The 26,093-nt window shown below is 45.7% G+C and overlaps 1 protein-coding gene across 2 annotated transcripts in view; it reads right to left on the bottom strand.

The window, feature by feature from the left end:
- SSH2 (slingshot protein phosphatase 2) overlaps positions 1-26,093 on the bottom strand; it is a 90,426-nt gene that overhangs the window by 43,845 nt on the left and 20,488 nt on the right. Inside the window, exon 2 of one of the 2 annotated variants that reach the window (XM_031506469.3) lies at positions 18,835-18,878. In XM_031506469.3, the coding sequence (XP_031362329.3) occupies positions 18,835-18,878 (44 nt within the window). Of the gene's footprint in view, positions 1-6,932; positions 7,092-18,834; positions 18,879-26,093 lie in introns of those variants that run through there. The other variant, XM_021551047.4, reaches the window with a different exon arrangement.

The following is a 26,093-nucleotide window of genomic DNA, read 5'->3' as shown; positions in this document are numbered from 1 at the left end:
TGGGTGATGTCCTGGTCCATCTCCTGACCTCACTTCCCAAAATGCAGCTCCTGGGCTGGCTCGGACACCCCCACATACCAGTCCTGTTCACACACACTGGACACAGCCTCACCCACCGCTGCGGTGGGTATTTTTGTCACCCCCGCTTGCTATCAAGGCACATGGATATTCCTCTTTTGCTTTCCTGCAATTTTCTCATCATGGCAAACCAACAGGAAGGCTAGAAATGGTGCTGACAAACTGTTTGTTTTTATTTAGACTGTCTTTCAGTCTTTGCGCCACAGAGGAATGTGGCTGTTCCACTTTGCATTTGTTTTTTGATTTCTCCATCTCTTTTACAAAGCAAATAAAGGAAAAAAAAAAAACAACAAACCAACCCTAACAATAACAACAACAAAGCCAGTGACAAGCTCTTCACACACCACCATGCAATGAGCCCTTAAAAAAACCCAAACAAACTAAACAAACAAAAACCCCCAGTAAAACTCCTCCCACAATCTGGGTTCATTTTAATTCAGTATCGAGTTGCAGAAAGCAAGTAGGAAACTAATAGGAGGACAGTGGTTAAGACTCGTGATAGCTCTTTACACCTTTGTGCAAATGGGATTCCCCCTTACACTGTAACCTGATCAAGGTAAATTTCTCATTTGCTAATCAAAATGACCCTACTCCAGTCCCACCTGCCATTTGGAGTCTCACAAAACATCAGCAGTACACACAGAACTCGCTGCCCATGCCAGTCTGTCAGCTACAGGTGCCTGAGCCAAGACAGGTAACAGCCCACTCCAAAGCACCCAGCTGGGATTCTGTACAAAAAGAGGCTGCAGGGCAACAAGAGGCTCAGAGAAGCAAATTTATTCTATTCATGCTGGCAAACAAATCACAAGGAGTGAGGAAATCCAGCACAGTATGCACCATAACACCACAGTACAGACTACTCTAAGCTCATCTCAACAGGGGTCCCTGGGCACCTCCAGACAGCTCTGGACCTTGGGGTGAACTCGCTCTGATCCACCTGGGTGCCTCCACAGTCAGATGTCACAGATCTCTGCTCTTTCAGGGAAAAGCTGGAAGTTTAACAGTGCAACCCCAACCCCGACCTGCAGCGTTCCCGAGGAGATCCCAGGCAGGAGCCAGCCCTGCCTGGTGGGACAGCACGGAGCTCATTAAGCCATTGTGAGAAGTGTGTGAACAAATGAAAGAGTTCGCTAATAAGTGACAAAGATCATTTGTTTAAAAGAAAGGACTAAATCATTTCTGGTTCAGCAGCCTGGATTTAGCCTATTCATAACAAAGGTGTTTTGAGGAAAAGCATTCTGCTTAAATGGCTTATTGCAAGTAAATCAGAGAGCCCAAAGAGCTGAACACGATGTTGATGAGGGGCAGATAAGTACTGGATAAACAGGAAAATGTACTGAACAAGGAGCCTGTCACCTCAATATAATATAAGTGCCCAAATTTATCAACTTGCCAGCATCAAAAAATGTCAATCCTACACTGAGATCTTCCAGGTTGGATTCCTATGCCACTCCCAGCCTTCAGCAACTCTGTGACTTGTCTTTTAAGTTTACCTCTATAGGCTTTTCTTTTCCCCACCCTCCCTCATCCACAGGCTGATGTCCTTGAACCAGAAAGCTGCTGTCTGTCACAAAACACTTGGTTAATCCCACACAACCCAGCAATAGGTGGCTGCAGAACAGCTCTTGCCAGTCTGAAGTTCCTTCACAAGTTGCTGGATTCAAGCTCAGGCCAAGCTGCACATAGAAAGCAAAGGGGTGGTGTTGGAATACTTCAGCAAAAGCACAAGTGTTTACTGCTAAGGACAGGAGTGAGTCTTGCTCCATGTGTTTGTGAAAATTTCAGTCTTCAACCAGCTGCTATGAAACACCATGGCTGGAAACTCAAGTTGCAAATTTGCTCTGTACACATTACATATGTTACACTGGAGAAAAATAGTTGCTGAATTAGTTTTAAGCCCATACAAGCTGATAATTTAAATGCTGTTTGTCAAACCAATACAGGGGAGACAACAGCCCTTCAGAGCCTACTGCAGAACGGGATGCAGAGTTTTCAACTTTCTCTGACCCCACAAACACTAGTCAGAAGGAACTGTTAGCTTGAAAGTTAGCTTGAAGTTGTTTTAAAAACAATGAAGCAATATTTTAACCAGGGGCTCTGTGATAAAGGTGCAAGGACGTAGAGTCCTGAAAAAAAATCCCAGCCAGCTATTAACTGGCCCCAAAAGGTCTTTTTCTGCTGATAATCTCACTGGGGTCCTTCTGCTTTGTGGTATTTAGAAAAATCCCAAGCATTTCCAGAAACAGGAACATCTGCAGATGTTTCAAGACAACACAATCTCAGAGTCAACTTTACCATTTAAATCATTTTAAAACATTAATTTGGCAGCCCAGCAGCGTGGGCTTCCTAACTAAAACATATTGCTCAAAAAGAGTGGTGGCGTGGGGGGTTTGTCCTTGAAACACTGGTTTGTGGCTCAGGTTTTGATTTGATGTCCGATAACCATCTCTGTGTCTCTTCCAGCCCTTACCAGGAAGGATCAGTGAGACAAATACCCACAGCTTCCAGGGGAATAAAAGAAAAAGCCAAACAGGAAAAGTAGTTATGAACAATACAGCCCTGGCTTGGTTAATGATTAACTTTGCACAGACTATACTAATTTTATGCAAATACCACAACCTATTTGAACAGTTTTTAGTAATCAGTGGGTAGTAAGAGGCCTCTTAAACATCACATTTGCTTCATCATAAGCAGTAAAGAAATAAAAAAGATGAGAAATCCCCGACGACTCTGCTCTGTCAACAGGAAGCCCGTCCACTGTGCAGGGTGAGCTCAGCTGCGTGGAGGGGTGGGCAGGAAGGGTAAGGGGTCAGGTTCCCCTGCCTGCACATTCCCATCACATCCCTGACGGGGTAGGAGGCTGTCTTCTGCAGCCCTACAAACCTGGAGCACACAGTGCACGCTTGAATGGAGAAAACAACTCCTGCACTCTGCCCTGATGCTACCAGGCTCTACAAAACATGAAGGGCTGGTCAACCACTTTCTGTATGTCAAACACTTCCAACCAGAGCAACCCTCAGCTCATAAGGTGACTTCAGTCAGAGTTGACAGTGCTAACTGGAATGACTCTGCTGATCTTCCAGGCTTTTTTTGCAGCAGTTTCCAAGCATCTCCTCCTCAACTCTTAAATATCAGTGACTCTCAGCACAATGCTAAAATACGCACAAAAAATGCTTTACAATGGCACAGAAGCAATTAAAGATTTCCAATAACATGCTACTCAGAGGATTGCAGTCTAATTGCTGAACGGTCAAGGGTTTTGGCAGCAACAACATCGTAAGGAGATAAAAAGGTTGTAAGGCTTCCCATACAAGAAATAAATAAATAAACAGCCCTCCAATGGATGGCAACAGCAGCCGCACACCTATCCAAGTTCCTGACTTGGCTTGGCACAATTTAAGATTAGGGGGTCATGAAATTTCCCACCATAAAAGCCATGGCCGTGTGACAGAGGAAAATGAAAGGGGTGGAGGAGGACAAAGGACCAAGCAGGCTGGGCACAAAGAGAGGTTACAGCACAGAGGTGGCAACACAATGAGCCTGAATTACCCACTGCTGTCATTTACTGTACAGTTTGTAATTACCTGCACAGCCTCAGAACTTCCTCTTACACTGTGAAGTGTTGTTTCTTCACACTCTGCACACAAGGGTTGTCAGAAGAAAACTGATTACTGATTACAGGAGAGAGCAACTCAGGTCTGAAACTGCTAAGTCAGGTCTGAAAGGACATTTTGTGTCTACCTATCACTGAAAATAATTCAGTTTAACTTCTTGGGTTTACTTTTTTCCCCTTAAGAGCTACACCATAAACTCACAATGCACTGAAGAAAGCGTCTACTCCTGCTCGTTCTTTTTCCCCCCTCAAAGTTTAAATTACATATAAAAACTGAGTTAACATCTTATAATAGAAAATAGACTGGTATGAGACAAGCATGAGAACCATGGAAAGCAGTGAATGTATCTGTGCTTTTAGATCCATAAAAAAGACGAGTGTTGGCAGATGAAGGAGTAAACAGGGCAGGAGTGCTTCAATATGTGCTCAACTATGCCCAGGGAGGGCTCCCACTGCTGCCTGGCAGAAAAGAAGCCAAAGCAGAGTCAAAAGTATTTAAACACAACAAAAAATGTTTCAAAATGCCAGAGGGATGCCAGCACCAAAGGGAGGTGGTCAATCCTCAGGTTGTGAACAAAGGCTGGGCATCCCTCTGCACCTTCCTGAGCACAGCCTGGTAAGACTCACACAGGAAGGATGTGGCACAGTGAAAGCAAGAGTTGGGTTTTCTCAAACCCCAAGTGAGCACCCTGATGGCTGGGTCATCCTGAGATAAACATGAAAACTGGGTGACAGAGGAATCTGGCATTATCAGAGAAACTTGAAAAAGCCACTTCAGTGACACCAGCAATGAACTGAATAACTCAACTTGGCCAGAGGCAAAGGAAGCAACTGCAGGCAGGAAGAACTGATCCATGGCAATTCCTCCAGGTTTCTTGTTAAAAACTCTTTGATATTGGCAGACTATCTGAAGCTTTGCTTTTTTCTATCTTTCCTATCAGCTGCCTTAAAGTTTTAGTAGACCAAAGTTTTTGAATCCTACACACAAATAAACTAGCAAATCAGCAGAATTCCCCCTAGGTTCAGTGAGAGTAGCAAGACTTTCTGGAACAAGTTACAACTATAAATTCTGAGCATTTTGATAAACACAAGTCTCCCGGACATTATTTGAATCCTTGTGAACCTGAAATGAATTAGACCCAGACCAGCTGACTACATTACTGACTAAAACCGTCAACACAAGAGTAATTTCTGCTGATCTCTGAAAGTCAGAGCTGATCAGCCAAATACATCTACTAAAGAATACACTGAAACAGAAGTTTCTGATCATGTTTGGTTCACCACTGCCCTTCCCATTCCACAGATAACACATTTTTAGCATAAAAAACAACTAAATCTGGATTTTTAGGTCTTGCCCATGATCAAATAAGGACATCCAGTATTAATCAGCCTTTGTGAAATTGTAATTAGGAGCACAAACTTTAAATGCTGGCCTTTAGTAGGCCAGCCCAAGAGCCACAGCACCATCCTGACTGAGAACACTAGCAAAATATTAATCCAATACTCATCCCTGTGAGAACATTTCTTCGTGGGCCAAAAGCTCTGTCATTCTCATGCTTATTAATCTTCCCTCACAGGAGGCAAAAGACAGCGTAAGCTCCACTGATAACTCTGTTATCTCTCTCCCCAGAAAAGGAAAGGGTGGTCCTTCCAACCAAGTGGCCATTTAAACCACCACGAGGCACTTTGCTGCAGGGATCCATGTGACATGTGATGGACGGAGCAGAGATGAACAGCATTTCCCCTTTCTTTTGATCCCTTTCCGTACAGTCTCCACTCCTGGGGGTTAAGTGTTTGAGCAGTGGATAAAACAAACACCTTAAAAGCACTTAAACTGTTACCTGGCTACCTACTCTAGCTCAGTAAATCATCTGGAGCTCCAAGGAAATGTATATTGGGGTTTTCGACACAACTCCAGAATTACTGCAACTTCCCAAAGCCCAGGGCATATCCAGTTTGCATCATTGCTTTGGAAGAACAGTTTAGGTACACCTCTGTTAAACCTACATTATCAGCAACCGCAGGGAAAGCTCTGATGTTTACAGGCAACACTGTGAACGGAAAAAAATACTAATTACGAACATTTTGGGCTGAGTATGAAAGGCTCACAGAGACTTAGCTGAAGCGATTACCAACTGCAGCAGTGATTGCTAGCGCTTACAAAAGAAGGCACAGAGTCCGGGGACTCATTTCCATATGAAGCATAAGCAGAGGTATCTATTAAAGACTTTGTAAATGCAAGGCAGCTGCAGTTCTAGCAGGAGCTTCTTGAGACAACACAGTTCCAGGTGGGACGCAGCACTTTATCTGTAAGCCTTTCATGATGCTTTCAAGAGATAAAACAATCTGTTGGCTTCTTTAAAGAAGTATCAAGCATGGCTAGACCACGGCGACTATCTCTCTGAACGCCTTATCTACCACCCCATAGCTGCCACTTCCCTCCTTAATCCTTCCAGCCAAACCCCACGACCCAGGCAGTGGCTATTAACTGTTTATAAATTAAATGATTATTCGTATCTGCATATCAAAGGCGGGGGTGGGGGGGTGTGTGCAGCTGGAGAGACTGATTTTCCATGCGGCTTAGTTTGGGACACGGAGACACTCTGCACTTCAGAGCTGCCCAAGACTGACAGTACTGAACAACTGGCAGAGCGCACGTCTCTGCCTTGTGACCCGCAGGTGCCGAGTGTAATGTCTCAGACCTGCTCCTGCGGCTCCCACCTGGGACACCCCAGCCCCTCTGCCGCTCTGCGATAACCCAAGAGATCAGATCAAGCAGCTAATCTCTGCTTGGAGCAAAAAAGACGGCTGAAAGTATGCGGGCAGGGATCTGTACCCCGCTGCCAGCGCCCAGCCTGCCGGCGGTCCCGCACCGGCCCCGCACGGGGAACCGGCGGCAGGAAGCGCAGCCCTGACTGCCCGGGCAGCTCCCGCGTCACACCGAGAGAAGCGCTCGGACGGGACTCGGAGAACTCGCGGTGAAAAAAAAGAATAATCAGGGAAGTGAGGGAGCAGCAGCCGCCGGGCGCTGCCGGCGCTTATCAGCACTTACACACTGCGGTGCCGGCCAGGGGAAAGTTTGCCCGGAGGCAACCGGCGGCGGAGCGAACTACGGGAAACGGGGCAGGCGAGGAGAGAGGGGAGAGGGGAGCGCACGCCCGAGCACGGGGAGCCGCCGGGAGCCGGGGCAGGCGGAGCGGTACCGCGAAGGGGAGTCTCGGCGGCGTGTACCGGTACTCACAGCTGGGCGATGGTGCCCTGGGAGATGACGGCGTTGTCGGAGAAGTAGGGGATCATCGCTCCCCGCCGCGGCGGCCGCCCTGCCCCGCGGCATCGGCACCGCCGCTCTGCCCCGCGCCCGCCGCGCCGCCCCCGCCGCGCAGGCGCGGCCCGAGGGCGGGGCCGGGGCAGCCCCGCCCCTGCCCCGCCCACCCCGCACGTGGCGGCGCGGGGCTGCGGGAAAGGGAGGGGACACGCGGGACCGGGACACGCGGGACCGGGACACATGGATCACGGACAGGCGGGACCGGGAGACATGGAACAGGGACAGGCGGGACCGGGAGACATGGCTCAGGGACCGGGACACATGGATCACGGACAGGCGGGACAGGGAGACATGGAACAGGGACCGGGAGACATGGATCAGGGACCCGCGGGACCGGGACACATGGAACAGGGACCGGGACACATGGATCAGGGACCCGCGGGACCGGGACAGGCGGAACCGGGACACATGGATCAGGGACCCGCGGGACCGGGACAGGCGGAACCGGGACACATAGATCAGGGACCGGGACACATAGATCAGGGATAGGCGGGACCGGGACAGGCGGAACCGGGACACATGGATCAGGGACAGGCGGGAACCGGGATACATGGAACAGGGACAGGCAGAACCGGGCCACATGGATCAGGGACCCGCGGGACCGGGCCACATGGGTCAGGGACAGGCGGAACCGGGCCACATGGGTCAGGGACAGGCGGAACCGGGACACATGGGTCAGGGACAGGCCGCTCACGGGCCGGGTTCAGCTGCCGGTTCACCCGGCGAGCGGCAGCGCGGACGGGGCACAGCACCGCCCGTGGGTGCGCCCAGCTTCTGCTTTCCCTTCCCTTTCCCCCCGCTCCTTTATTCTCTCTCTGATCTAGCAGCGAGGCTGCACGCCCTGCAAACGGGTTTGATGCAGCACATCAAACGATGTTTTGCAAAAGGCAGGCAGCGACAACTCGGGTGCTTAGGAAACGACCTTAATTTCTCTTCTGCAGGAGATGAGGGGAAGAGTTCTTGGCAGTAACTTTCATATGCAGAGACGCGACAACTTGCTTTCTGCCAAAGGAGAAGAGAAGCAGCTGCCTTTCAGTGCTGTTTAATCTTTAGCTCCATAGCCCCTCGAGAAGAGGAAGAAAGGAAGTTATTTAGAACAAAAGTCCTGTCGTTTGGCTGCTGGGAATTCAGATGTTACAGTGCGAGGGAAACAATCCGGTTTTCCACTGGGGAGAGCGGGGGGCAGCTCGATCCCACCCTGCACTGCCCATCCCAGACCGGCATTCTCCAGTCCTTACACCCAGCAAGCAGCGCGGGCGAACAACCAAGGAGCCTTGGATTGGAAGCAAACTCAAGTTTTGTGTTTCCCATAGGAATGCATGACATCCCACCACAGAGGAACACGATATACCAGTCTTAAGTCATCTGCTCCAGGTGGCACATGCCCAGCAAGGAGGCACAAGTGAGCTGGCAGGGGAAGATGTGAGTTTAAACACAACTACTTGTCAATGACATCTACTCAAGAGCAAAAAATACCAAGGCATCAACTGCAGAGCTGCCCCTATGATCTAGCAGCAGAGCTGGAAGCCAAAAGCTTCATCAGCTTTATTTCCAATTATTAACTAAAAGTTTCAGAGAAGCAGAGGGAAGTTGAAAAAATCAACACAGTGTGATGGCAGCTGCTTCAGATCTTGATAGAAGACTTGACAGGAGCAAGAAGACACTTGTCTGAAAGGTCTTGACCATCTCCACTTCAGGGATGGGCAGAGAAAAGGGCAAAGCAGTGGAACTTGTGATTCTGCAAGTTTTACTAGGGTATTGTTTGGTTGCAACAATTTAAGCAATGTCATCCTATATAGCCAGGAGCACAGCTCTGGTAATGGTGCCTCGCAGCTGTAAAGAAAATGCAGTGCCAGCTTGCTGCAATGCCAAAAAAAATCATTTTGTTAGGCAGAAATGAAGTCAGTTGCAAGAAGCAATGGAAAAATCGGGATTAAGAAATGGAGGGTAACTCAATCCTTCCAGAGGTCAAGAGACTGGCAAGAACCTCATATGCAGTAGTAACACATACCACACATTCACAGACTGAAAAACAAGCCCAGAACTTCTGTTCTATTCTAATTAATAACTTAAGGGCTTTATTCAAACAGTGTAGAAAACTAAATGTACTTAGATACTGTCCGGACACGTCAGATTTCTTACACATAACTACCATTACAAGGCAAGCCCTTAAACCCTGCTGAAAACAAGTGCAGTGATTAACTACAAGCAGCTACTCATAACATATAGATAATAGATTTGTAAATTAATTAGTTAGTCCTGGATTGATACAACCATGCACTGCATCTTTACCTGCCAGGGAACTAAATGATGACAGAAATATCCCATTTGTTTTCTTTTCAAACCTATAGAGAACAGAAATAGGAAATTCTCAAATAAGTTCGTATCTTGAAATCTGCACTAAGAACAGCTGCTGGAACTTGGATTTGTTGCCATAAAGATTGAAACTCCAGCCTGAAAGTGCCACTGATTTCAGGTACATATTAGTGAGATCAGCCTTTCAGTTCCCATGTCAATTTGTGGAGACTCAGAGAATCATTAAGGTTGGAAAAGACCTCCAAGATCAAATCCAATCTTTGACCCATCACCACGCTATCAACTAGTCAACAGCAATAAGTACTGTGTTATTTTCATATTTTGCTTTTAACATCAGACTTAAAGAATAACTCTGTTTCTTTGTCAAAGTTGCTCCTATGTTTAAACAGAAGTAAAAGTTTAGACCCAGTAAATTGATCTCTCAGCATGCAGGAGCAAGGTGCAGGCAAAAAGAAAGAGATGGAGTTTAGGCAGCAAGTCATAAGACAGCCAAGAAACTGCTCCTGGCTGGAAGCAGGTGCACTCTGCTGGGACAAATACATGAAGAATTTAAAGTGCACAAAATTGCAGTGATGACAGGTAGCAGCCTAAATCACCGCCGTGCTGCAACAGAGCATGTGAGCAGGGCCATTAATCACTGCATGACAAGATGTAAATACGCCTGTCTGGGGTCTCAAGCCCAGTGCACGAAATGACACTTTGCTGCAGGGGAAAGGGCACTGCTTGTCTGAGTTCTGTTCAGCAGTTCCCACTCCCCAGGAGGCCCCAGGACCAGCGGGGCCCAGCAGGGCAGGCAGCAAACCCCACAAGGCACCGTGACACCATCCTGCTGTGGGGCAGCAGGATCCCATTTAACCTTTGAACACCACACAAACTAATAAATGGAGTTATATACAGCACGTGAGACACACCATAAAAACACCCATCCCCAAACCTTTGCTACAATAAGGCAGCAGCTAGAACCAGTTATGGAAGCACAATGGAAAAAAAAATAAAGAGTGTGAGTGGTGTCTGAGCAAACACTTCAGGAGGGGGGAGCAGAAGGAATGCTACCAGAGCTGCCTCTGGAAAGAAGTTTCAAGGGCTGGAAGGAGAACATGCATACACAAATCTCTCCTATTGACTTGTAGTGTTCCGTCTGGCAGACAAGGCTGACAACATATTGTTTATTCATACAGTCATCATTTTCCTTGGTGTCTGCATTGCAAAACTCCACGATCACAGCAGCTTACACAGTACCTTCAGCTGTTTCACCTTGCTGGTGCATTTTAGCAGTTTTTGAACTCACAGTGGTGTAACAGAGTAATCCTGTGTCCTACACAGGACTAGCACTTGTCAACTCAGTCCCTGGTGCTTAGTTCAGGCTTGGCACTGGCACGGCCAGATTTGACACTTGCAGGAGGTATGCTCAGAGCTGGACACCCAGTCCTGTCAGTGCACATAGTCCACATGCAAACAGGGCATTCATCAAGCTTCTGTTTCCATCCAAGATCAACAGCTTCAGGCTGAATCGCTGCTTCTTGTCAGACCACACAAAGGTGTGGGTGTCATCGTGTTCCACCCACTCCTATCCCACAGGGGTTTGCTGAGTGTTTGCTCACGTGTTAACATGATTAAATTTGGAGCATGATTGTTTTATTAGGCATCTTCAATTTTTAGTCTATATAAAGGGGGACCTGATGACCTCTTTTCATTTTACAGTACACCAACCAGTGACATTTTCTCTGGTCCCCTCAGTTCTCTCTTTTTGAAGAACCCTAATGAACAAAATATACTGTCATAGTCTTTCTAACTCCAGTGGGTGTCAAGGGTTGGGTATTATTATGCCTGTTTGGTCTGAAGTCCAGGTACTCTCTGCAAAAGCAAGGAATGTTCTGTTCCTACAAACATGGAAAGTGCTACAGCTGTAACACTGGTCATGTTCAAGGTAAAGGGGACAGTGGGAGGCTATCACACATTGGAATTTTGCCCATAATCATTATTATCAGTATCACAGAAAAGACAATGCAGAACCCAGACCCATGTTTTCAGGGGATTATGAAAAAACTCGTGAAACTGCTGTGACAAACAAACCTCCCCCTCATCCCCAGCACATCCTCTCCCTGCCGAGCGAAGTGCTACGGCCGTGTCTGCTCAGCCACCTTTACTGCACATGTGGAAAGTTTATTCTGTACTGTTTAACAGCTGCTTCCGGTGATATTTATGAAAAGTCACAGAATTTGAAAAACAACACGTTCCTGCCCACAGCCAAGCACGGGAGTCTTGCACAGGCACTGCTGGGGAACAGAGGTAGCAAGTTCATTTCCGTGTGCAGAGGTGGGGCCAAGTCCTTTTTTGTTCTCACCGGCAGCCACACTCAGTCTTTGTCCACAAAGGCAGCCGTGTCTGCATCAGCTCTGATGGGAAAAGGGTCCTAAGGGGTAGCCTTGAAAAACTTGCTGCCACACTGAGCTCTTTGAGGGTCACAGGACCTGATGACCTTGCGTTTTTGGTGGGAAGTCAGTTAAATCATCCTTTTGCTGTGAGGACATGTGGCTTTAAGCACTAAACAGAGTTGACAGATGAGTGTGAGTGGATTAATGGTCCAAATAGATGATTTATTTGGGAAGAGCTTCAAATTAGGGCAGCAAACCTGTAAATAGGTAGAGCCCGACTGGCTGAGAGCAGCACCTCATGCACTCATCTCCTAGTGCTGCCTCTGCCTCAGAGGAGAAGCTGAGCTGTCAGAAGCCTTCTGGATGGTTCTGGCATGGGAGATGAAGACTTCTGTGTTCTGCAGTCCAATTTATCAGGAAAACATGAAGTGATTTCAGTAGCAGCCATCATAAACAAGCCAATGCACGCAGGGCAGAAGGAGACAGAGTACAGCACAGACACAAAACTCTCCCAGTGATAACAGACATACCACCCACCAAGGCAGGGCTTACATACACCAGCTGGATTACACACAGCCAGGGGAACTTAACCAAGTAATTATAAAGGAGCCCATATCTAGTTAAAACAAACAAACAAAAAAACCCAAAAAACAGAAAGAAAAAAAAAAAAGGCAGGGGGAGGCAGGAACAGGGAAAGCACGCAAAACTACTGTACTTTAATCCTGAAGAACCAGTCAGAACAGGAAGCCACATTCTAAATTTGGTTATTTAAGCTGTCAAAGAGTATTTCTGTTTCCAGTTCTTGAGCAAAGAAATCAGCCAAGTACAGGGGCAGGGAGATAAGCATCACTGAAAGAACAAACCCCTGCTTTTAAAGCCCTTTGGTCAGCTGCCCATCATGATCGATGATTAGGCTACCCAGCTGAGAATTCAACACCTATTTTGCAATATTATCAGTTCATTAAACCCTTCCCTCACCAGCTGAACATCCAATCACTGTGTAGTTTACTTATCATTAAATCTTCGAGGGTCTGACACAGAGAGGTCAATGCTCAATTACACCTTTTTTACAGAGCCTGAAGCAAAGATGACTGAAGGGACCCGGGCAGGAAAAAGGGCACAGGCAGCAATGTCTGCTCTCAACAAGCAACACCAGGTAGGTAATGTATTATTTCAGTGACCTGTGGAAAAGAAAGATCTAAATCCTCCCAACTGTCAAACCATCTACTCACCCAATTTTATAAAGGAATGTTTTTGATGCAAAGACACCAAAGAGCTGAATGGCAATGAGTCCAGAAACCCTGGCTCAGATTATCAAAATACGTTTAAGTGTCTGAAATCCCCAAAATGCTGAAAGCTCTGAAGATTCATGTTTAACTTTGAAGTCTTGTGAAGGTGTCTCACCAGGAAAGGGAATTTCAGTTTCTATTCTAAAGGAATAAAAATCCTCTAGTTTAGAGCACCTGGTTCATGCTCAGCAGGAGACAGAAGTATGTATGGAATCCTTAAGGCACCTCCTGGTCAGCCCCTCTTCTGTGACCCTCTGAAAGAGCACAAGTGCATGGGAGCAGCTGCTCTGGACTCCTTTTGGTAGCTGAAGGATCTGACCCACCTTCATTCCTTTTACTTCCCAGCATGTCCTTGCCCTGTTCCTCATTCTCCTCCATTCACACACTTGGAATGATAAGTTCAAAACCACTTTTCATATGCATTCAGATTTTGAGCTAGCTCCCTGTGTTTACCTGGTAATTTGGCAAGGCAATGATATTACTCTGCTTGATCCTTCAGCCTGAAGATCACACCTGAAATCATCTCACACAGTATTGTGATCCACAGGTATGTCATCGGACTGGACTGAACACGTCGCAACCACAAACACAGATCTTGAAGTTAATCAGCCCTGCAGATACCTGTTACTAATCTAATAAACCCAAATTTTACTGCCAGTTCAATACTTTTGCTCGCAGTTTGGTGATAAAATAACTGGTATTCAAAAATGAAGGCTACTGTAATGAATCTGGCCCACAGAACTTTTTCTGGTGGTCAGCAGAGCTGGCAAATGACCAGAACTGTTCTTTATCTCAGCATTACACTCTCCCCAAGCAGCTGTAGTAAATGCCAGAGAGAGGCTGAGCTGTCACTGAAAGGAAAGACAGAAAGATGAATTCAGGAAATACATTCTAAAGATAAGGTTCATACTACAAGAGCTTAGTAATCTCCAGCATGGATAAACACACGTTTTCCTGTACAGCACACACACAGCCCTGTCTTACTAAAGACAGGACTTAACAAACTGTCTTGCACACCCAATAAAGATCCAGCTACTGTTCAAATACCAACAGAATAATTGTTTGGCAGCTGCAGCAGCAAGCAAAGGCAGCACAAGAAAGGTTTAGTTGCCAGAACTCTCAGCACATGGCTTTTGGAAGTGTCTCCTGTAACACCAGGTAGGTTTTAAGGATAACCAGGAGCAGCAGGAGCCTGCCACAGGAGCACCAAATGGTGATGACACACATCTGCAAAAGTCACAGCAGTCACAGGACGCTGCAGACCCACACACCTCAGTGTGGAGTGTGAATGAGCCTTTGGAAGTGCAGGCAATTCAGTATCACACAATCACCCCCCATTTCTCGCAGGGATTAACAAATATTGTACAACAGGTCTCAGTTTAAAAATCAAACACAGTGGCTTACAGTTTATTGAGCTGCTGCCCTGTAAAAAAAAGCACATGTACTTATTCCACTTACTCTTTGAAAAGCAACTTTTACACTGCTATAAACCATCAGCTCCTGCATCAGACTGTGGTCTTCTGCTCCTAAAACAAAGGTATTTACTCACAGCTTGAGACCTTGAGGCAACTTGGCACATCCAGCTGTTATCATGCCAATAATCTGATTTGCTTTCCTTCCCAGTTCACTCCTGGAAGGAACTGTTTTAACTAAAAAAAAACCAAAGAAGGTAACCATACTTGTGCTGCAGAAGGTGTGTTTTGTTTTTTTTTTTTTTTCTTTTTAAATTATAATTTAACACCACACTCTTGTCTCCACTTGAAGAGGGTAGGACAAGCACTTTCTGAGAACATTTTCAGGTAACAAGTTTCAGATTTCAAACAGGATGTAATTTCTGTGGCACCTGAAGGGAAGGACAGGCTCCTCAGCTCTACCTGAGCAAATGGACTTTAGTCTGACCCACTGCCAGGCCATAAAAGTTCAAAGAATCCCTCTGAAGTCCCTGGCAGCCTCACTAGGCAATACAGCTCACCCAATTTTATATGCTCAGTTACTGAGCTGCCTCAAATGCTGCATTTCAGCAACCAGAGTTGTTTCAAGGCACACAGAAGTGGTAGAATCATGATGGTGTGGAAATAGAGGCACCATTTAAGACATAAAACCCAAAAATCAAGAGGCAGATCCTGACAGCAAATCCAATGCAGCTGCAGCACCGCTGCTGCCCCAGGCCCCAGAGATGTCATTTGTCAGCAAAACAAAGATGCTGAATCCTTTCAACCTTGGCACAGAGCACACAAAACCTGAATGTCAATACCTCAGCAGGTGTAAATACAACTCACAGCTCAATATATGTGTGTTTTAGGTAGATTTTAACAACCAATTTTGGGATGCTGCAAAGAGCTTGTTAACACAGATGCTTCATTAAGACTGTATTCAGTATGTCTGGGGACAGGAGGGATGTGCAGGCCAGTTTAGCTCCACAGCCTCCAGACAGCCTAATAAAAATGTCAGAACATAGCTATGAAGGTAATAAACATAATAAATAGGTTGTTCAGGACATCTGCTTATGCAGCACTGCCTCAGTTCTACTAGCCAAGAGTGACAGGGACTGGCTTGATCAGGCACTCCAGAGCAAGAGCCTGGATCTGTGTCGGGGCTTTGGGGATCTCATCCATAAACTGCATGAATGGTCACTGCTGGACACAGAGCAGGGCTTGGGTGTGAGAAAAAATATTGCAGAAGCCAAGCTGGTTTCACCTATTTGTTTAGCTTCAGGTATTGGCAGCATTAACTTGCTGGGGTTTTTAATAATGGATAGAAATATTTGTAGAAGTCAGATCTATGTTCACTATACTCAAGTACTTGCCTCAGTAGGAAAACAAATCATTCTTCTTTGCACCAACACAAAAGAGTTCTTCGACAGGAAATGCCATTTCAAGCACCTTCCAAGGATGACTGCAGAGCACACAGGAACTCTCTTTCTGCACTCTGATAGCTCTTTCCATCTTTTGGACAAAAGTTTAAGCAGATTCTGCTAAATTCCAAAGCAGAAAGCTCCTCAGTCCATGAAGGTGCTGTCGAGTGCAGACTTGTCAGGTCATTTGAATACTCTGTAGAGCAGGTTTATGTTTAAACAGCATTTTCACACAGTTCTCCCTTCTCTGTGAGACCCAGTCCAGGCAATCACAGGCCTCTCTGGTGTTAGATCTTAAAAAACACAGGTCAGCAAACAGACAGATCATTTTGTTTAAGTATGGTGATCACCTACAAGTTTAAGCTTCTGTTTGTAACTTATTTCTCTGCTTCTTTGGGAGACATTTTAGTCTGCTGCTCTTCATAGTGTCTGCTCAACAAACACTGTCCCTCCTGCTGTCCTGCTGCCAGGCTTTCCTGCATGCTCCCCTCACCTCAATAGATATCCCACACCTCATCAGGGAGGAAAGATAAACAGCAGAAACCTAACACAAGAAGCTATCTAGATTTTGCTAACCACAGGATTAGCAGTGCTCTTGAGCTGGATCTGAGTGTAACATTTCTTCTGAGACAGCAATCCCCAGGCTGTGCAGAGATGTGGGGACACAGGAATGGAAATGAAGGCTCTACCCAATAATTGTTGAGTCTGACCACTGCAGAAATCTTCTGACACCAAACAAGTCCATGTGCTTATGCTGAGGTCTTCACTAACACCCCTGCAAGCATTAAAACCTTTGTGCACTAGGATCCTATTTAATAACCTTTGAAAAGTTATTTTATTTATGCAAACACACATTTAGTCCTCCCACAGCAGTACTCCTGCCTTCAGTGTCCAGTTACCAGGGTGAGTTTGGACATGCCTGATGCCTGAGTGCTGAGGTAGCACGTGAACACGTTTTCCATCACCGCAGGAGACAAAAGGTCTCCTCATCAGAATTTTACAATCAGCAAAAAAAAAAAAAAATCCCACCCCAAACAGTGACCACAGCCTGGACCTGCAGCCAGGTCACCTGAATGAAGCCCCAGGAGAACTGGGCCCTGCCCAGGCAGGCAGTGAGGAATGTCAGGCTACTGCAGAGCACTACCTGAGTGACACTGCAGCTGGAAACACACTTTTCCTTTTAAGACTAACTCAATCTGTAGCCTTTTTACTGCCTGTATTTTTAATAGCTGCTACTTGCTATGTTCTTGTGAAAACTGGGGATTAGATATACTCAGGAACTGTTTATGGACATCTGCTGCTCCTCCACAGCAGGACTCCAGGTTCACTACTTACCCCATTTGACTCTATTATTTTTATCCTACTGTAATCAAACAGATTTAACACCCACCCCCTTGTTTTCCCCCAGAAGGAGTTTGGTTTTAGTTAGCTCTGTGACCTCAGTAACAGGAGTCACAGAGCTCAGATCACCACATCAACAGCAGGTTGTCATTTCCTACCCCAGGAAGTTATTTCAAATATATTAAAAAAATGCTCATTTCAGACCTAACCTACAATGGTTGCTAAGTGCCCACAACAATTAAATACCTCCCATCCCTTCCAATACATTATGTATACTGAGATCAAGTCATGAGTTGATCTTGTGACTGCTGGAAGGCCAAGAGTGAAATGAAAAATTGGAGTTTAGCTGAGTTCAATTTAAGCCTTCGGGAATTGTGCTTTCCAGCTTTCCTCTCACTCATGAAAACTGTAAAATGAAGAAACAGCAATTCTTAAATCATCATTTAGGGCTAGAAGACTGAAGTAAACAGGGCAGGCATCTTCCCTGAGCCACAAAATCACAGAACTACAGTGGAATCATGGGAATGTGGAACCGGGAAAGCTTTTTCTTTTGCAGATTTATCCAAGTTGGCTCCAAAACACAAAGCCCAGATCTCGTTCAAGTATTTGAAATACTAGATATTATGGCTTCTGTTGCTACCTACTCACACAAACACCATTAAGCAAAGAACCGTAACAGCCAGAGAGCTCATAAAGGGAGAACCATTTCACCTTCACTTCCCCTTTACTCCCTCTGGAGGGAATCTGAAGCCTTTCCCAAAATCTGGCTGCAACATTTTAAGCCAAGAAAGTGTTCCTGCCATTGGAGAAGTCACCTGATATATACAATTTTTGCTTTTTTAGGTTCAGCTGAAATATTTTTTTGATGGCTTAGAGGAAAGGAGATAAAGCTTACAACACCCCAAGAAGTCTTACCCTGCAGAGTATACCTACATTATAAAAATCACCATTACTTGTCACAATTCAATCAGCTGAGTTTCAATGTTTATTTTTTAGCAAATAACATTTACCAAAAAAAGTTCTTCCTGAAGCAACTGAAATCAGCATTTACAAGAGGTGAACACCTCCCTGCAAAACAATCCCAATTATTAAAAAAAAAAAAAAATCCCCTGCAATTTCTCAGTGTCTCCTAATTTTGGAGCATAAATTTGACTACCTGCATAAGCAGCAAATATCCACAAATCCACTGAACGTGCTATTTAAGCAGCAGGTGTCTGTATGGATGAGGATCACCCTTGATGGCAACAAGGACTTTTTAACCAGAGAACGGGAGTTTATTAGTCTGGTTATACCTCTCAGAATACTCTGATGGCGGACTAAATCCTGAGAAGCAAAACAGGACACTGGAGGGAGCTACAGAAACAGCAGTTTGGAGAATATATTCACTGACATCTTCGCCAACTGTTCCCCATATTTATTTTTTAGTGTGCAGTCTGACTTTTCCCATTTCCTGCTGCAGCAAGCCCTTTGCTAGAACCCATTTTTCAGCAAGGTCAATTTAAGATGGTTGTGCACCATCAACAACAGGTAGAAAGTGAAGTGTGTTTGCAGGACATGTCAGAGGAACAGCAAAAGCCCTGTGGAACATTCCACACAGCAAGGCATCCTGGAGGACTCCTGTGAGCCTGGAGTGACAATCTTACCTTCTGGGCTGGGACCGGCATTCTTCCTCCCCGCTGTCTGCCTCCTGCATGCATAAGGAAAGGAGAAAAACATTAATATCTTTTAAAACATGCAGAAAGCAAAGGCTTGCATTTCACTGGTCTGATTGTGTAAGGCAAGGGGAACTCTCCCTGCTCCTGCATGCAGCTGTCACTAGAGAGGAACTCACTTTCTGCTCAGCTGTCACTTCATGTTCTCTCAAAAGCCTTTTAAAAACTCAGTGTTACAGGAATTTTTGCCCCTGCAGGATTTTGCATGCTTTTGCATGGACTTCCAGTGACCCCTGCCAAATATGGCAGGCCAAGAGCCAAACACATAGTTCACTTCTGGGCAAAAATCTCTGGGTTTTTATTACCTTTATGGAGATCATATTAATTCACAGTCCAGTGTCAGCAATCAAGTGTAAAAATCCACAAAACCTGACAAATAAATAAACCTGACAAATCAGACTGAGTGAGCACAGATATGACCAGAAAGGAGAAATTTGACATATTATGCTGCTTTAGATGAGATATTAATATGCACAATCTCTAATGTGCTGTGGAATTTTACTAGGCCTATCTACTACAGCCCAAAGCAATACCTCAGCAGAGAGATCTCAGCAATTACTTCTGCTTCACAGTACATTTACATACGCCCTGCCAGGCACTGGAGATGGGGTACAGGATCTGTTGTATTAGTGAGAACTTACTATGTTTGTGCAGGTCCACAGGGAAAAAGCATTTTAAAACATGCCAAGGGTTTTGTCAGGGCAGGGGATCCCATGAAAACCAGAGCTCAGATAGAGGAAGGAAAAAGATAATTTTGTTCTTGGTTGCTCTGGGCTTCCCTCCTGCAGCTCTCCTTTGGCAATCCTGCCAGAACACAAGTTCCAATTGAGTTCCCTGTGGGTTTACAAGAAGTTGAATTGGGGAAGCAAAAGAAAGAGGTCAGAAGGGAGGGGAAGATGTTTCATTACATGCAGAATTGCTAAAGACATGATGGGGTTTTTGAAGAAAAAGTGTGTATTTAGCTAGAGAACAAGTTCCTCAAACTCCACAGCAAGGCAAAACAACTGAAAGAGCCCTTGAAGTCTCGTTTGTACTGCTCAGGAACTCAAGCTATGCAAACATTTTTAGTATTATAATGAACAGCCATTTCTACCTGCCAAGAAAAATCCTTGTCACAACAATTGGCAAGCCTGGTGTGCCATAGCCAAAAGTCCCACAAATGACAGGAGAAGATCGTGAAATATGTAGATCATTATCTTAGCTCCCCTCAAAATTCAACCCTAAGGAGCTCAGTGTGGAGGAGGCCAGACATGGCCCAATTAATCACCATCTGTCTCTGCTGAAACTCTTGCATCTCTTTGATACCAGACATAGATGTAGCAGGTTTGTGTGAGGAGCATATTCACTCAGAATATAACTGACTACGAAAACAGAACTGTAGACAAGCATGATTTGAGCAAGAGACCCATTGCCAGTACCTGGGATGCTGTCTGGAACAAAACTAACCTTCAGCAGCCTCCTCCTCTTCTCATCAGCAACTCTGACCAGCCTGCAGCCTATGCCTTCCCTGGACTTTATGTTTCATCCTGGATTTACAGAGTGGTCAGATCCAGGTATCGGAACCACCTTCACCCAATCCACTTGTCCCGTCTGCAAACGCATCCCTGGACAGAGGGTGTCGGAGATACAGGCAATGCTCCCGTGTTTCACGCACTCCTCCCGCTGCGCGGCGGTCGGTGCGAAGCGCGGCGGGCACGGAACACCCCGGGCGCCCGCCGGGAGCCTGCAGTGAGGGCTGTCCCCGCTAGAGGGGAGGGCAGGACAGCCTGCGCCCGCCCCGGCGCCGCTCCAGCGCCACGGGCTCCAGCGCTGACACGGCCCCTAAAGCCAGCACCTGCACGCCGTCTCGCCATTTCCAGCCTATTTCCAAAGGTGAAGGGCTATTGCTGCCAGCACAACAATTCATCAGCCAAGATGAGGCTCAAACATTCTTTTCTGAGGACACCTTTGAGAAGGATCGTGCTCGGACAGCATCCTTGGAAAGTGAACGCAGCCATTTGGAGGTGTGACCTTCCACACCACTCCAGCTTCCACAGCTGCCTTTGCACAGGTGGTGGCAAGAACTTTGGATGCTGCCCCAGCTCTGGGTTCCCTGTGCCCTGCAGCACCAGTGATGTGACCAGAGCAACAGACCCAAGAAATGGCAGCTGCCACAAATGCTCCTTGGAGATTCCTAATGCTGGATTGCTCCAGCCTCAAACCAGCCTCCTCCACCAGCCTGCATGGAGGAGGAAGCTGAGCAGCACTGATGAGCTCCAGAGGGAGTCATGTCCTGCTTTCCTTGACCAGAAACAGAGGCCTCAGGGGAAATGGAAGGAATGAGTCGCATAGCTCTAAACTAGGCCACGATATTAAATGCAGTTTAAAGTGAAAGATGAAAAATTCCATCTCTGCTCCTTTCAGGCCATGTAGGACAGAATATGCAAAGCATTAATCCTGTTTGTGCTTTGATCCACTGCCAGCTATCTGTCATCAAAAGGGCAAGGGAGAGGAGAGAAATTTTGGAGTGCTGCTCTGCTCTATACAATGGGAGTCACTCCATGTCATGCAAACAATTCTGCTCTTATAAATCTCCTTTTTGCAGACTGATGTAATGATAAACAAGATTCAATCTCCACTCTTACGTACGGGGACTGGAGCTGTCTGCCTGGATTTAACATCAGGAACATCATCACAGCAAGTTCCTGTACTGTAAGATACGATTATTAGTCTAAGTCATGCGCCTAATAATCACTACATTTCTATTAACCAAGGAACATTTCACACAGACTACACCCTAAAAAAACATATTTCAAAGCTTAAAAGGATTCCCATTTAATAACTGCTGGCTATGTATGATTTTATGCCAACATACCTGACCGTATAGACAATGCCTGGGAAGTGTTTTTATCAGGAGTGAGTGGTCACAGCCAGCAAATATCAAAACAGCACCAACAATTTAGAGAGTCTACTGACCCCTTAAGTCAACATCTTACTTGTACCTGTGAGGTAAACACTTCAGACACTACAGAAGACTAGTTAATATAGATTCCCCCCAAACCCACAGCAACATCCAGATGTATCCATGCCATCAGAGGGGCTTTCCACTGAACATGGTCAAACGTCCACCATGTGGACAGCATTGGACTCAGTCTCAAAGGAGGAACTACAAAGCAAAGGACTGTAATTAAATGAGCACTCTCCCAGCTCTACTCTTTGCCTACATACCACCTAGCTGCTCAGACACACACAAAGTGTCTCTGAGATGAATATGACCTTTGCTGGGAAGAAGGCAGCTGCTTCAGTCAAATCAGAGGCTGTGCAAGCAGGCACTGATCCATTCATTAAACCATGCAAATGCTCCTTTCACAGCATCCACCAGTGTCCAGTGTCCCTTTGTTTGGGCTGCAGCCATACAGAGCAGTGCATGCTTCTTCATATGGGAGCTCTCCTTGTGTGCCAGCAAATATTAAGCAAGTCAGTACAAAAGCCACCCTCCCACAACTATTTCCCAACACATGGATAACCCAGTCTGGTCAAGTCTTGCAGAGGGTGCCACTGCTGCAGCCACAGCCTCTCCTCTAATGCAACACAAAGCACACAGAGATAAGAGCATCCACTGGATGATCAGATTCCTTAGGGCTCAACTCAACTACTGACACAGACACGTGGTGACAGTGGAGATGCCCTGGGGTACCCAATATCTGCATGGGACTGGCACCAGATGCCCAAGGAAGCAACTCAGTGCAGACTTATGAAGTCCAAGGAATGAGGATTTGTGCATGGACATCAGACAGAACTGAAGTTTAATGCCTTCCAAGATGAAATATTTGATAGATTCCTGTTCAACAGCAGACCGTGCACAAACCTGGTCCTATCAAGAGTCTCAAATCATCTGCTGGAACAAAGCAAGACAAATGTTTGAGTCGCACTGCCAAATATCTATTACACATTTCTGTAGCAGAGGGACTTTTCTGCAGTAGTCTGAGTTGTATCAATCTCTTAAATAAACTATGTGAGCAAAAAGCCCACACATGCTGCATTTGCAGTATGGCTGAAGTGCCAGCAACAACACTGCCTGGGAAAACGAAACAAGGGCTGATTCCAAAACCTGGGTTGATAAAAGGTTCCCTTTTTCTTGCAAGAAGCCCAAGACTACACATAAATCCACTGGGGTTTGAGGGGAGATGCAGAACCATACCAGGTACCACTTCCAGTCTGACCAAGTCTAGTAGCAGTTTGGTACTAAAAAGGGTCACTTGGCCACCAAGAAAAGGGCATCCAGAGTCTGCAAGTTCCACAGCTGCAACACAGAGAATCAGAAATCTGTGGCAGTTTGTGTGAACCAATTTACTCAGTGTATTTTGGAAACCATCAGTGTGGTTGCAACGTGCAAGTACTCACTAATAGAGGATAGGTCTCAAAGCTGAACTGAAAACCAGTTCACTTCAGACTCCATCAGTCTCTGGAGGTGGGTAACCTTAATCATGAATAAAAATTATGAAACTAATTAATAAAGTCACCTAGCATGCTCTAGAGAGGAAGCTTATTGCTACTTTTTGAAATACTTATATCTGCCATCAAACACATTTTAAAGGAGAAGCTGCTACCAGTAAGCCTTTAAGTTTGACATAAAAGTTCTTCAAAAAAGCTGAGCAAACCAGGCCACAAACGTGAAAGGGGAGGACTGCACTGTTTTGCATAGAGCTTTTACCTCTCCTGAGCCATAGGGATAAAGGATAAAGAAGCATTTCTCCAGCTGTTGTCTCACCCCTCACTATTTGCATGAAATATTTTGAATGAATGCTGTTTTCCTCCTCACATGTCTTCTGGATTTGAGGTTCCACATAAGCAGTAGCTTTCTGCAGCCAAGTGTTCATTCAGAGGTTGGCACTCCTTCTGGATTGTTTTCTGTATCACTTTGCTATGTCAGTAATTGGTATATTTAGGTCAGAGACATTGTGCTCCTGCTTGAGAGAGAGAAAAAAACAAGTTCCTTATCAAAGCTTTCATCTTCCCGCTGGAGCGAAGAGATTTATGCAAACCTTGTTTAGATTAGCACTCACTAAAAACTGCAGAACTAAAACTCAGACACTTCAATACAAAAATTACAAGCCTTCAACTGGTACAACAAGACTTAGGATGAGAAATACAGTGTGACACAGCCTGCTACACTACACCACAAGAACAGATTTAAAAGCAGATTACTGTCAACTGAATTTCTGCAGAGAAACCAACTTGCCTGATGAGTAGTATAACAGCTCTTGCCTTCATCAGAGACCCACCTAAGGGGAAGGAAAAAAAACCCATACATTCCAGATATATATTAACTTTAAATATCCCTACCTCAAATGTGCATTAATATAATTTCTCTTTCTAAAACTGTAGTAGCACATCATCTCTAGCCACTTACAGACACTAAAGAAAAAAACCCAGCAGAACTACTGTCTCCCTGAATAGACCTTCCCCACGACTTTCAGAAGGCCCTTCAGCACCCTGCAAGTATGACAGAAAAGACAGGTATTTAATGTAATTATGATGCTTTGCTGGATTTAATGCCTACCAGAACCCTAAAGGTACCTGCTTAATCTCCTTTTAGGCAAAGCTAGTGACATTGTCCACTGAAAAATCTTAGAATTTAGGAGCATTTGTTTCCCTAGAACAGTAACAAATGCTCATGGTAATGTGCCAAGTGTGAGAAGACTCACTGGCTGTATAAACAGAGGCACTGGAACTCCAGTTTTCATACTGGAAACTGCTGCTGACGTCAAGGGTATAGTTTGACTAAGACCAAGTCAAAGATATGCATGTGTACACTGGTGAATCTCAGGGCAGGGCTTCTACACTGCCAACAGTCTGTGATTAAAGTGAAATCCCAGCTCCACAGGTTGCCACAATGAGCACCACTCATGCAGGCTGACACATTTACATGCGTGAAATTGTCCCTCTGCAATTATGCAGGATGGACACCCACACCTCAGACCCTCTCCAGTCACTGCCTGTTAAAACACAGACCTTACTCAACCTCCCAATGCCCTCCAGAGCACCCAGAGCAGCCCTGGCCATGCACCTCCTCACCCACAGGGCTGACATCTTCACCTCAGAAGCTGGGCCTGTTTCCAGCTGAAGACAGAAAGAGAGAGAGACACTCTCCTCAACTGTTGCATTAAAATGTGACAGCTAGAATTAAACAAGATTGAAGGAGCCTGAAAAGCAAACTGGCTAATGAGCCATATGCAGGGAAGTTGGAGACCTGGAACTGCAGCTGATACTCTTTTACCATCCATGAGCAACAGGAAAGCATTACAAGGAATAAGGACATAGATCAGACACAGCAGATGCACAACACCAGCTTCTGGGTTAAATTACTTTCCCATTGACACGAACAAGCATTTAAAATTGTTTTTTAGAGAGGAAAATATTTGGTTTTCACTCATGCTGAAAGGCTATTTTAGGAGGAGGAGGGTGGAAGGAAGGGAGGTACACGGCAAAGGGAAGGGTCTTTGTCTTGCAATCAGCCATCTTCCTGTTAGCATCTAGTTTACCTTGGTGCACGCTCATTTGTATCCCTGCAGGAGTTATCTCAATTAGAAATCAGGGTGTTATTCTAGGGCTCTGATCAAGTTGTAACTCCAGAGCTTTGACTCTTCCAGAATGTACAGTAGGGTCATTAAAACAATGCTAATCCACCTGCAACATACATGAAATATATTATTCCCATAATGGAACAAGAATAGAGCTATTTGGATACCACTCCTACTTATGTCATAGCTGTGTCCATAAAATGAAGCTGTGACCGCACAGCCCTCTTGTTAAGTCTAATTCCTGGTTAGCATCAGCATAACCAGGCAGAGTTTTTTCATTTTGATAGCTTGCCTCAAATTCCCCAGATTGAAGCACACACAGCCATCCCTGAGACACGTTTCAGCTGCACTCTCACCCCACACCAGCTCATAGAGCCCAGGGGCTGCCTGTTAACACAAAGGCATCCTTCTCCCTGCCAGAATGCTACAGGAGACTCTCACCCACTCAGCTCCTCTGAGATCCAATCCCTGCAAGTCCCTGTCAAATCTCCTCTTGACGTAAGGAACACACAACGCAGAGAATTAGGAGCAGCGCAGATATCTTCGTGACCTACCCAAAATAAAAGCTCCAGCAGCCAGGCCACTCAGGGATCTTGGCATATTGCATCAATAATTAAGAGATGATTT

The sequence above is a fragment of the Lonchura striata genome, chromosome 19 (genome assembly GCF_050655825.1).
Source record: "Lonchura striata isolate lonStrDom1 chromosome 19, ASM5065582v1, whole genome shotgun sequence".
NCBI classification, from domain to species: Eukaryota; Metazoa; Chordata; class Aves; order Passeriformes; family Estrildidae; genus Lonchura; species Lonchura striata.
Note: the sequence above shows the minus strand (reverse complement) of the source record. Positions and strands in the feature narration are given on the sequence as shown.